Raw genomic sequence first — 13412 nt, 5'->3', positions numbered from 1 at the left:
CAACACAGGCATGTAGGCTTACAACAAAGATGCTGCCGGATTATAAATCTTGCAAAAATCCACTCCCCCCTATACTTGACTTGTAGCAGTAATAACGCTTGGAGTAGTTGTGTATGTGCAACACACATTGATACTTAGCAAAATATTAATTATACTGCATATTAATACTGGGCAAAATATAAATTACATGTTAATATTTGGCAGGATATAATGCTTGCTTAAAGTTGATGTTGATATTATGTATGATATTAATTAATGAATATGTTAAATATATTTAGTGCTAAACATTGAAGCCACATAGAGTAGGATAGATGTGGTTAAACGAATGAGATTTGGTGGATCTCCGCGACTGACTCTTTTTATATTGCTAAATCTCGATAATGTTTTTCAAAAATGGTACTAGTAATTGCCCGTGCGTTGTAACATGTGTATAAATATTCTAGACGTTATACTGCGATTTAGCTGACCATATTAATGTAACAATATGTGATTGTGTAAATAAATATTTACCAAATCCTACTCGTAATTTACCTACCTGAATAAACTTTAGTATTATATTTGGTCATCACTTATTTGGTAAGAAGTTATTGGCTCACCAAAGAAAACATATTTTTATTTTGTAAGTCAATAAAAGGCGAGACAAGTAAGGCGTTTTTGAATGAAAAATAAATCAAAATAGGGATAGGGAGGGGGAAACACATGTAAGGTTGGATGAAGTACGAGGTGGGCGACAAAACTTTACGTTCTTTTTAAGTAGGAGATATTTTATTTGGCAAGTCAAGAAAAGGCGGAAAAAGTAAGGTGTTTTCCAATGAAAACCAATAAATCCAAAAAATGGAAAAAAGAAGTCAAAACCGAGATAGGGAGGGGAAAGCTCACATAAGATTGGACGAAGGAGGAGGTAGACGACACAACCTTATGTTCCTTTTAAGTAGGAGCGATTTTATTTGGTAAGTCAATAAAAGATGAAACAATTAAGGCGCTTTTTGATGAAAACTAGTAAAACATCTAGAGATGAAAAATATATATTCAAAACGAGATAGGGAGTTGGTAACGCACGTAAGGTTGGATGAAGAACGAGGTGGACGACAAAACCTTAGTACGTTATCTTTACGGAAATGATAAATCCCAAACATTCGGGATTTGACCATGGCAAATCGAACATTTTTTATGGTAATTTTAGTGACGTGAAGATGACAAATTTAGTTGACACGCTCGCATGACAATTTTCTGGCGAAAAACTAAGCATGAATTTGTCATGTTTGCCAACTAAACTTGTCTTTCTCGCGTCACTAAAATTGCCACCGAAAACGTTCAATTTGCCATGGTCAAATCCTGAACGCTCGGGATTTATCGGGGTCCTATGTTTAAGTAGGAGACATAGATATAAATAACATTGGGCTGGTGACAGAAGAATTATCGTCCTTGTGATGTAAACCCAGATAAGTTAAGTTATGCTCAAAGGTGACATCACTCGAACTAAAAAGTTTGATGAGATCAGTGTCCAACATTTGAATTTGCATGAAACTGTTGTAGACACTTGAAAATTACTATACTATGATTTTCAAGAAAATTCAAAGCATATGAGAAGTATGCCCCCCAAAAGTAATGTCTTTGTGCCATACATTATTACTCTAACTGGTTATCAAAGTAATCTCAAAATGCGTATTGAACCTTATGAACTCGAATTGAGGGACCAGAACCTACGTATTTGCGTGATATCTTTGCTCCGGCAACGGTGTGATATAGTTGTACTTCCTCCGTCCAGAAATACTTGTCATCAAAATAAATAAAAGGGGATGTACCTTGTCATCAAAATGATGGGGATGTATCTTATCATCAAAATGAATAAACGAGGATGTATTAGATGTATCTAGTAAATATATTTCTTTTTATTTATTTTGATGATAAATATTTCCGAAGAAAGAGAGTATAGCCGTAGCATTCCTCCCCTTTCCTCTCATTTATACCCTACTCTAAGCATTGACCAGCCAAAAGCAGCCAGCCACCCCATAAATACCCCGCGAAGTAGAGCCGTAAGAATCAGGCTTAAACAAAAAGCCGTGCGTCCTCTGTACACGCCAAGCTGCCAGCAATGGACGCAGCCGCGAAAGGGAGGGATGGCCATGGCGAGGAGAAGGAGGGCGGGCACGCGAAGAGGGTGTCCTTCACGGGGATGTTCCGGTACGCCGACCGCACGGACCAGCTGCTGATGCTGGTCGGCACGCTGGCCGCGCTGGCCAACGGCGTCTCGCAGCCGCTCATGACGGTCATCTTCGGCGACATGATCGACGCCTTCGGCGGCGCCACCGGCGACAACGTCCTCCACCGCGTCAACAAGGTGAGCTGAGCTCTCTCTGGTCAGCGGCCACCTTTCCGATCACCTCGGCTTCTCCTCGCCCAGGCATCCGTGGCAACGCACCAGAACCGCGTCCCTTTCGGGCTACTCTGCTCGGCCGATGCCATTTCTACTTCCGAGAAAGCTCCGGCGAATCTTGTCGCCCTTCTGCTTCTTCTGCCATTAATTTTCTTGAGTCTGGAGCCCAGTTTAGAACGAAAATTTGCAGCGGTTTTACATGGTGTTCTGTATTCAAATCTATCACGTTTCTGAACTAGCTTGCGGATCACTCCAGTTTACTGCAGTTTGCAAGTTTAACAAGAGATTTCACGTAGATTAGCATTAATTAACATAAGAGATAGGGGTAGATGCCACCCACATGTTGGGATCTCTCCCGATAAATAAAGGATCTGAAGCTCTGCCCCCGAGATCCGTGCTGTTCTTTTTTTTTCTCGCTTCTGAAACCTTTTTTTTAGAATACTCTCTTTTGAAACTCTGAAACGGGATAGAGGTGATCCGCACTGTCACGTTTGTGGCATTGCACTTTCTTTGTCACTGTCAGTTGGCCATCAGCATCATGGATACCAAAGAGGAAAAAAAACTGCAACAATTTCTAGCACCTGAGTTTTACCATAATATAGTTAGATTTATTTCCTTGCATATATTACATTGCTGCAAGACAGTAAAGACAGGAATAAATTTTCACCCTGTTATCATTTCGTTCTTGCAGGCGGTTCTGAACTTTGTCTACTTGGGTATCGGAACAGCGGTGGTCTCCTTTCTCCGTAAGAGCATGAGAAGACTTTGTCAACTTCTCCACATCTGTTCGCACCACCTGCATAATTGCTGCTAGTTACTTAACATGGCTGCTATCTTTCTTATAGAGAAATAATGAGATTAATATATGTTTGACTAAACTGAAAAAGACAGATGACACCTTACTAGTATTTCAAAATTGCTAGATGTCGCAAAGTCTAAGTTGTGTTCCTGAAATTCTTGTCCAAAGAGTACGGCAAAACAGAGTATAAGAAAAACAGTGTATGCACGTTTTATATTTCAACTGAAAAGTGACACATGAAGAAATATACTGTACATAATTTTGTTCACATAGCGCAACTGAAGGAAATTGCAAACAGAATTACCCATGTTTAAGTCATATAGTTCTCGTGTCAAGGTAGAATAACTGTCAAGCCAACCTGTTGTCTGTGCAGAGGTGGCATGCTGGACAATTACTGGAGAAAGGCAGGCCACACGCGTTCGATCTCTATACCTTAAATCTGTCTTGAGACAGGATATATCATTCTTCGACGTAGAAATGACAACTGGGCTGATAGTTTCAAGAATGTCTGGTGATACTGTGCTAGTTCAGGATGCTATTGGTGAGAAGGTAAGGATTTTCTCCCAGTCAAATGAAGAGCGCATAAGCAAAAGTGTGTTCATTACATTCCAACTCATATAAAAATGACATAATTGACTACTGCAGGTTGGCAAGTTCCTACAACTTGTGGCTACTTTCATAGGCGGTTTCGTGGTAGCTTTTGTGAAAGGATGGCTTCTATCTCTTGTCATGTTGGCATGCATACCTCCAGTTGTAATTGCAGGAGGAGCAGTGGCCAAAGTGTTATCTACAATCTCTAGCAAAGGTCAAGCATCATACAGTGATGCAGCGAATGTTGTTGAACAGACAATTGGAGCCATAAAAACAGTAAGCTCAATTTGCACATCAATTTAAATAATGGCTAGTTGAAACGTTCCCACGAAAAAGGAGGATATGATTTCTTGAGTACTCACAAGTTATCTTGTTGCTACATCTGTAAAACAGGTTGCCTCTTTCAATGGGGAGAAACAGGCCATCGGAGATTACAATAAACTCATAAACAAAGCATACAAGACAACTGTCAAGGAAGGACTTGCCAATGGTTTTGGCATGGGTTCTGTTTTCTTCATATTCTTCTCTAGCTATGGCTTAGCCATATGGTACGGTGGAAAGTTGATACTTACCAAAGGATACACAGGAGGAGAAGTCATCAGTATCTTGTTTGCTATCATGACTGGAGCAATGTGAGTTATCCACCTTCAAGTGGAATTCATATCGTAATGATGATTCACATCGCATCGTTGGTAGTGATAATTTCTGATTGTGTTGCAGGTCTTTAGGTAATGCAACCCCTTGTATGACAGCCTTTGCAGAGGGACAATCTGCAGCACACAGATTGTTCACAACAATCAAGAGGAAACCAGAGATTGATCCTGATGACAAGACTGGTAAGCAGTTAGAAGATATCAAGGGTGATGTTGAGCTGAGAGATGTGTATTTCAGCTACCCAGCAAGGCCAGAGCAACTGATATTTGATGGATTCTCCTTGCATGTGTCTAGTGGCACTACAATGGCTATAGTTGGGGAGAGTGGAAGTGGCAAGTCAACTGTGATTAGTCTTGTAGAGAGATTCTATGATCCGCAGGCTGGTGAAGTTTTGATTGATGGGATCAATATCAAGAGTTTACAGCTTGATTCAGTAAGAGGGAAAATTGGTCTTGTTAGCCAAGAGCCCTTGCTCTTTATGACCTCAATTAAAGATAACATTACATATGGCAAAGAAGGCGCAACAATTGAGGAGATCAAGAGAGCCGCTGAGCTCGCCAATGCAGCAAATTTCATCGATAAGTTGCCCAATGTGTGTCAAAATTTCAATAATTTGTCCTAATCCAAGTTCTTCCATTTTAGTTGAGTGCTAATATTTTATTTTTATTCTGTACCAGGGTTATGATACAATGGTTGGCCAACGCGGTGCTCAGCTTTCAGGGGGGCAAAAGCAAAGGATCGCAATTGCAAGAGCAATCATTAAAAACCCCAAAATACTTTTGTTAGATGAAGCTACTAGTGCATTGGATGTGGAGTCGGAGAGGATAGTTCAGGAGGCACTGAATAGGATCATGGTGGACAGAACGACGCTTGTGGTTGCTCATCGTCTAACTACTGTCAGGAATGCTGATTGCATATCAGTTGTTCAACAAGGAAAGATAGTTGAACAAGGTCAAGATTACATTCTCATCACTCACCTTTTATTAATCACTTCTTTGGCATATTTTGACTAAACTGATCAATTTTCTACACAAAATGAATGTTTCATATAGGTCCCCACGATGAATTGGTAGTAAACCCAGATGGTGCATACTCTCAACTAATTAGGCTTCAAGAAAACAATGAAGAAGAGCAGAAAGTAGACCATAGAAGATTGGATCCAAGGTCTAAGAGTACAAGCTTGTCATTGAAGCGATCGATTAGCAGAGGTTCTGCAGGGAATAGTAGTAGGAATTCTTTCAACCTCTCCTTTGGGCTTCCTGGCGCAGTTGAATTGCCTGAAGGAAATGATACACATGGGGAGAATCATACAGAGCAGGATGGTGAGGTTCCAAAGAAAGCTCCTATGGGACGGCTGGCACTTCTTAATAAACCAGAGGTACTTATTATTCTGTTAGGATCCCTAGCTGCAGCAGTTCACGGAGTGCTTTTCCCAATGTTCGGCGTGATGATTTCCAGTGCCATTAAAACTTTCTATGAGCCACCAGATAAACTCAGAAAGGATTCTAGCTTTTGGGGTTTGATGTGTGTGGTGCTGGGTATCATTTCGATAATCTCAATACCCGCAGAGCTCTTCTTGTTTGGAATAGCCGGAGGGAAGCTTATAGAGCGTATCCGTGCTATGTCATTTCGAAGCATTGTGCACCAAGAAGTCGCTTGGTTTGATGATCCTAAAAATTCCAGGTTTGTTACAGTTTTTCGCTTGGTTTCTTCTTCCTTTAGAATCTGTGAGCTTTACTTTTAGGTACTGACTGCCAAATTATATCTTACAGCGGAGCACTTGGTGCAAGACTGTCAGTTGATGCTTTGAATGTACGGCGTTTAGTGGGAGATAACTTGGCCTTAACGGTTCAGATTATCTCTACACTTATCACAGGGTTTGTCATTGCTATGATAGCTGACTGGAAGCTCTCTTTGATCATCCTCTGTGTGATTCCATTAGTGGGCCTTCAAGGTTATGCCCAAGTGAAGTTCTTGAAGGGTTTCAGTCAAGATGCCAAGGTAACCCATCAAAAGAAGCCATTAGGCTGTTTTTCTAGCAATGTGATATTTTGCAAATAATTACTAAAACTAAATGATACTCCATGCAGTTCCATATAAGTTGTTACTTAGGACAGAAGTTTCGTGTGATATATTTCATTAGCGGGTCTTCTGTTAGAACCACTAATTTATTGTAACATATTTAAAAGGTCCAACAAAAATTCTGCCTCTGTGCAAAACGACACATTTGGGAAACTGGAGGGAGTAATTAGTAGAGCATTCAGTTTCTAATTGTGAAGCTAGACCTACAATCTAATAGACATGCTTAGTGCTTTGCCGCCGGTAAAAAGAAACTGTTCACGTTAAGCCATTCATCGGCTCAGACTGCCTCAGGTCTCCCCTACGCCGTCATCCCATCCGACTTCTGCCTTGGCCGAAGTCACACCTCCACATTCTTGCTCAGCTTAAAACCTTACTCTGTGCCCTTGGCTCCACAGTAACACCTAGTCATACTTTCTTTTTGACCCGTGCCATGCTCCATTTTTGTCTGAGAATTTTTAGGTGGTCAAATTAGTTCATTAAGGTCTATGTGTTCAGTTAGTTAGCTTGTTTTTATTTTTTGTTATAGATTTTTAGCGAGGTGGGAAACATGGGTGTGAACAACCACTACAAGCTCCCTTTTTTCTTAACACACAAACTTCTATTTATGTAACAGTAAGATAAGATGACAATTATTCAGTCAAGGCTATAAAGTGAAGTCATTTAAAAAAAATCATCGAGTAATAAGAATCTGAGTTTACTCTAGATAATTAGTTTTCACATTCTGAAAATTGTTATGTCAATGCTAATGAATTGCTGGTTCTCCAGATGATGTATGAAGACGCAAGTCAAGTGGCCACTGATGCAATTAGTAGTATTAGGACCGTCGCTTCATTTTGTTCTGAGAAAAGAATTACAAGAATATATGATGATAAATGTGAAGCCTCAATGAGTCAAGGAGTCAGAACAGGAATAGTTGGAGGCATCGGATTTGGTTTCTCATTCTTGATGCTGTACCTTACATATGGTCTTTGTTTCTATGTTGGAGCACAATTTGTGCGCCATGGCCAATCAAGTTTTGGTGATGTTTTCAAGGTACGTAATTGCATTATTTCAGAAGTACTCCCTCTGTAAAGAAATATAAGAGCGTTTACATCACTAAAGTAGTGGTCTAAATGCTCTTATATTTATTTACAGAGGGAGTAATAATTATTTCTTCTTCATATTAAGTTTTTCAGTCTTAATCCCTCCATCCTTAACCAGTCACTACTTCCACGAGGTTCACATAGTTAGTCATACTTTGCAGGTTTTCTTTGCACTGGTTTTAGCAACTATTGGAGTATCTCAAACAAGTGCAATGGCCACCGATTCAACAAAAGCAAAAGAGTCAGCTATTTCCATATTTGCTTTATTGGACCGAAAGTCTGAAATAGACTCAAGCCGCAATGAGGGTTTGACATTAGATGAGGTCAAGGGCAACATCGATTTCCAGCATGTCAGCTTCAAGTACCCAACCCGCCCAGATATTCAGATCTTCAGTGACTTTACCCTGCACATTCCCTCTGGCAAGGTTAGCCCACCTTTTTCTATCCAAATCACTATTGTTATATCTTCTACAGTGATTTACATATTAGCTTACTTTCACTGTGGTCTTACAGACTGTTGCCCTTGTTGGAGAGAGTGGTAGCGGCAAGTCAACGGTAATTGCACTGTTGGAGCGATTCTACAATCCTGATTCAGGCACCATCTCATTGGATGGAGTGGAAATCAAGAGCTTAAACATCAATTGGTTGAGGGATCAAACGGGACTTGTGAGCCAAGAGCCTGTACTCTTCAATGATACAATCCGTGCCAACATAGCCTATGGTAAGGATGGGGAAGTTACTGAGGAGGAGCTCATTGCAGCTGCAAAGGCATCCAATGCGCATGAGTTCATATCAAGCCTTCCCCAAGGATATGACACCACAGTTGGGGAGAGGGGGATACAGCTGTCGGGTGGCCAGAAGCAGCGAGTGGCAATTGCAAGGGCCATATTGAAGGACCCTAAGATACTACTACTTGATGAGGCGACTAGTGCCTTGGATGCTGAGTCCGAGCGAATTGTGCAGGATGCATTAGACAATGTGATGGTCGGCAGGACCACGGTTGTTGTGGCTCACCGCCTCTCGACGATCAAAGGTGCTGATATCATTGCGGTTCTCAAGGATGGTGCAATAGTTGAGAAAGGAAGACACGAGGTGCTGATGAACATAAAAGATGGGGTGTACGCTTCACTGGTAGAACTTCGATCAGCGTCATCATAATACCTAGGATCAGTTTTGGTTCCGATATCTATCCACATTGTACATCTTCCCCGACCACCTTTTGTTGCTGTTTCTGTAACTGTGCCGCATTATTCTTTGGGGCTTGAAGAGGAATTCGAAAACTAGAATGAAAATTTATTGTGTCAATGTAGCGTAAGATTGTAATCATTTAGAAGGAAATCTTGTGCTTCTGATTTTGAAATGTGCATTCCCCCCGTCGATGTGTAAATGAGCGTAATATCCCGCTGTACATAATGCCTAACACAAATATTTCAAGACCGCATTGTAAAATGTGGGCATGTGCTGTATAATATGAAGACTCTACCCTGTCATCTTAAGATGCTCTAGGCATCTTCTGCTTAGAAATTGATCATACTGCAGTTAAATTTGTATGAGTGTCTGACAAGAACCAAGACTTACCGCCGCACCAGCTGTGTCGTTACACTCGGGAACTCCCAACAGCCGCGCCTAGCGAGATCCTGACCGGAGCCCGTCAAGCCAGGACTTGGGGGCGGAGCGGCGGACTTCCCAGGCGGGTCGGCGGTACCTCAGAGGAGCTGGGCCGGCGCCCGGCGCGGGGGGAGGGGGTCTCATACGTGGCGGGCGGCGGGGCAGGCGCGCAGGGAGAGGGGCGGGACGGTGCGCCGGTGCGGTGCCTGAACTGTTGCCTGTGTGGCGCACGCAGGGTAACTCTTCGTTTGATCCAGTCCCTGGGGTTCGATCGATCGATCGCATGGGCACTAGGCACTAGCTCTTTGTTCTGCCGATTGTTGTTTGTGTTTTCTTTTCTTTTAAAAAAACCGAGTATTTAACAAAAAGCTATCACATTTCATGGAACCATGCCTACAAACTATCACTTTGCAAATTTATGCTAAAAACTACCAATTTTTTTACTAATCTTCGACTAAAAATTATCATGTCGGAAAAGTGTCCGATTCGCCTCTTCTAAACGCATTTCTGACAGAATGGGCCCACCTATCAGAATCAATCTTCCTCCTCCTCCTCCTCTCTCTCTCTTTGGCATTTCTTCGAACATCTCATGTGCACTCCATGTTCTTCTCTATAGCGACGTCCCCGCGAAGCACCTCTCCGGCGTTGGTCGGTACTGGAGACGGCGGCGCAACCACGCCAGCTGGAGCCGCCTCGGCCGTGCTGGCGTGCCCGAGCTGCACTTCACCGCATCCCCGACCACCCCGTGTAGCTCCCCATCACCATCGTGAGTGCTTGCTGCTTCCCCTCTACTCCCCCTCGATTACTTGCCGCATCAACGCCGCCGTCGAGCGCTGGAGCTCGTGCTCCGAGCCGCACCTGCACGCCCGCAGCGCTCGTGGCCGCCCCTCGCCATGCGCACCGTGGTCGTCGTCCCCGTACCACGCGCGCTCGCCACAGCTGCTACGCCCGGGCCGTGCCCCCGCCACGCACGGCTCGCCACTGTCGTGACCCTGCTGCCGCTCCTTGCATGCTGCGGCTCCCGCGGCCGCGCCCCCGCCTCCGGCCGCCCAGGCTCCCCGCACCCTCCGCCGCCGCCCTTCGCCGCTAGAGCCACGGGTCACCGCGATTGGCGCTGGAGCTGCCGCGGGTCGCTGCTGGAGCCGCCGCACGTCGCTGCGGGTCGCCGCTGGAGCCGCCCGCCCCGCGCCCTTCGCCGGCGGCCTTGAGCTCCTCGGCCGCCATCACACAAATTTTGCTAATGTGCCACATCAACGTTTACGTATGGGCCCAACCAGTCAGAAACGTGATTAAAAGAGGCAAATCGTGCTCTTTTCAGACATGGTAGTTTTTAGTTAAGGATTAGTGAGTGTCGTGGTTCTAAGCCTGACAGTAGAGTGGGGGGTAGGCATGGAGAGGCAAGGTCCTAGCTATGGAGAGGTTGTAAACACAAGGGATGTACGAGTTCAGGCCCTTCTCGGAAGAAGTAATAGCCCTACGTCTCGGAGCCCGGAGGCGGTCGAGTGGATTATGAGTATATGAGTTACAAGGTGCCGAACCCTTCTGCCTGTGGAGGGGGGTGGCTTATATAGAGTGCGCCAGGACCCCAGCCAGCCCACGTAGGAGAGGGTTTAAGGTGAGTTAAGTCTGGGGCGTTACTGGTAACGCCCCACATAAAGTGTCTTTACTATCATAAAGCCTACTTAATTACAGGCCGTTGCAGTGCAGAGTGCCTCTTGACCTCCTGGTGGTCGAGTGAGTCTTCGTGGTCGAGTCCTTCAAGTCAGTCGAGTGAGTCCCTCGTTGGTCGACTGGAAGGCGACCTCTTCTAAGGGTGTCCTTGGGTAAGGTACTTAGATCAGGTTCGTGACCCTACCCTAGGTACATGACCCCATCATTAGCCCCCGAATGGATTGAGGCTTCGAGTGAGGAAGGAGTTGATGTCGTTTCCGATTAACCTTTGCGCTCTAGTCGTGCGTTGTTCTGGACCAAAGAATCTCTTCGTCGATGGTGAGCAACTTGTCTTCAGTCGACTCGATCCATTCTCTTCTTTCGTCGAGTGATCTTTCGGGCTTCGACGATCCCCGAGCGACGGATCGCGGGAAACCCCGCGTCTGACAGACTGATCTGCCGTTCGCGGATTCCGCGGGATGCGAAATTTGGGGACGCGCGCGAAGTGGAGCGGACCGCGGCGTTCGGATGGGACGGGACATAGACGCCTCGATCTCCGCGCCGCTTTCTTCGCCACGTATCCCGTCTGCATAACTGTTCCCGGATATGATTAGATCGACCGGGCCCACCTGTCATCCACTCGGAAGGGACCTTATAAATGCGCCCGGCGAGGATTTCTGTGCTGTGCCTCAGCATTCTCTCTCTCTCTGCTCCCTTCGTCCCCGTCCAGCGCGCTCGCTCTCGCCCCCGCACAACTTCCCTTCGCGCATCTCGCCGGCAACCATGGCCAAGGAGAAGACGGCGGCGCTGGAACGTGCGAAGAAGGCGTCGGCGTCGGAGAAGGCAAAGGGGAGATCTACCAGCCGCGGCGGGTCCTCGTCCAGATCCCGCCTGCCGAAGGTCTGGGTCCAAGGAGACTGGATCCAGTCGACCATCACAGAGAAAGACCTCCTCGACATGGCCAACGAGGGCTTGATCCCTCATGGAGCTGCGAGGCTTCCGGGGAAGGAGTGGCAGCCCCAGCCAGAAGAGGGTGAGTGTGTGCTCTTGGCCACCCATGTTGATCGTGGATTTTCTTTGCCGCCGAGTATTTTCTTCCGTGGCTTCTTGAACTTCTTTGGAGCGCAGCTCCACCACTTTACCCCAAATTCTATCGCCTATCTTGCCGCATTCGTGTCCATGTGTGAGGGTTTCCTGGGCTGTCGACCGCACTGGGGTTTGTTCAAGCATATATTCACGTGTCGCTCTCAGACTGTGAAGAAGGCGAGCCCAGGCGATGAAAGAACCCGAGTCGTCCAAATGTGTGGGGGTCTGGGGATCCAGGTGAGGAATAAGAGCACCTTCCCGCCCATGACCTTTCCCGAGTCAGTCAGAGGCTGGCAGTCGACTTGGTTCTACTGCCAGGACCAGTCGACGCCGGGGCAGTCGAGTGGACTCCCTCAGTTTACCATGGACCGAGTGAACAAGCCCTCCTCTCTGAAGTTGATTCCGGAGGAGAAAGCTGACGTGAAGATGTTGATGGAGCGCGTGGTGCAGTTGGTTCGGGAGGGAGTGACGGGCATGGATCTCCTGGAGGTCTTCCTTAGGCGTCGCATCCAGCCCCTTCAGTTCCGGAGCCACTGCATGTGGTTGTACTGTGGGACTGAAGACGAGACTAGAGTCCATCCAGAAGCAGTCGACGATGTCACTCTGGAAAGATGGATGGTAGCCGTTACCGGAAACAAGGATAACCCACGCGGAGCCAGAAGGATTCCTCCACTCGACCACAACAGCGATCCAAACAAGGTACGTTTGCTCTGCTCTCCACTGTGTTCTTGTTCACATTCATTTCTGTTTATCCTGTCGACTGGTCGATTGATCCTTGTCTTGATGTCTGCTAGGCCCTCACCGAGCTGTACTCGATGCCCAATGGGGCACAAGCTCCGACTGAGGAGGGTGAGGCGAGTGGGGGCGAGAGCCGGGAAGAGGAGGAATGGGACTCGGACGTTGCAGAGGATGATGACGACGATGATGATGATGACGGTGATGAAGATGACGTTGAGGACGAGGAAGAAGAGGAGGAGGAGGTCGTACCACCGCGCTCAGAAAGGCGGTCGAAGCTTGTCCACGACCCTTCGACTGAACGTGGCAAGGGGGTTGCGACCGTTGTTCAGTCGACCAAGCGCCCTCGGACCACCTCTCCGGTGCCGACTGAAAAGGCGCCGAAGCAGCCCAGGGCGGCCCCGTCGAAGACGATTAAGCTCCTACCGAAAATGAAGGTGTCCATCCCCACCATATCAGGGTAATCGTGCTGCTTGAATCTCCTTATTTTGTGTGAACTTTGTCTCTGGTCGACGCTGAAGTTAGTCGACTGATCCTTTGGAGTTGCAGTGCTGCTACTTCTGAAACCTCAGCCCGGGCTGATGACCATGAGATGGAGGACGCAGCAACTTCAAAACCAGGTACTGTATTCTTAACGCCGTTCTTAGTCGACTGACTCGCGATCTCTGATCCTGATTCTTCTCCGTAGCTCCACCCAATGCTGTTATCAATCTCCCTGATGATGATGAGGATGAAGAACCACTGAAGC

At 46.1% G+C, this 13412-nt stretch overlaps 1 protein-coding gene and 1 long non-coding RNA gene across 2 annotated transcripts; one reads left to right on the top strand and one right to left on the bottom strand.

Annotated features, from left to right (window-relative positions):
- The first annotated feature begins 2048 nt into the window (after nt 1-2048).
- On the top strand, nt 2049-8937 carry LOC123061790 (ABC transporter B family member 4). Its single transcript, XM_044485056.1, has 12 exons — nt 2049-2341; nt 3069-3123; nt 3550-3725; nt 3822-4043; nt 4161-4399; nt 4488-5013; nt 5099-5372; nt 5474-6104; nt 6194-6422; nt 7269-7535; nt 7747-8010; nt 8099-8937. Exons 1-12 carry the CDS (start codon nt 2096-2098, stop codon nt 8741-8743), a joined length of 3774 nt encoding a protein of 1257 aa, XP_044340991.1. The 5' UTR covers nt 2049-2095; the 3' UTR covers nt 8744-8937.
- Nucleotides 2931-9451, bottom strand: LOC123061791 (uncharacterized). The gene is made up of 2 exons (XR_006429282.1): nt 9164-9451; nt 2931-3173 (listed from the first exon to the last, which is right to left on the bottom strand). It is a non-coding gene; the product is annotated as an uncharacterized lncRNA (long non-coding RNA).
- Nucleotides 9452-13412: the final 3961 nt, after the last annotated feature.

Source organism: Triticum aestivum, chromosome 3A (genome assembly GCF_018294505.1).
Source record: "Triticum aestivum cultivar Chinese Spring chromosome 3A, IWGSC CS RefSeq v2.1, whole genome shotgun sequence".
NCBI lineage: Eukaryota > Viridiplantae > Streptophyta > Magnoliopsida > Poales > Poaceae > Triticum > Triticum aestivum.
Note: the sequence above shows the minus strand (reverse complement) of the source record. Positions and strands in the feature narration are given on the sequence as shown.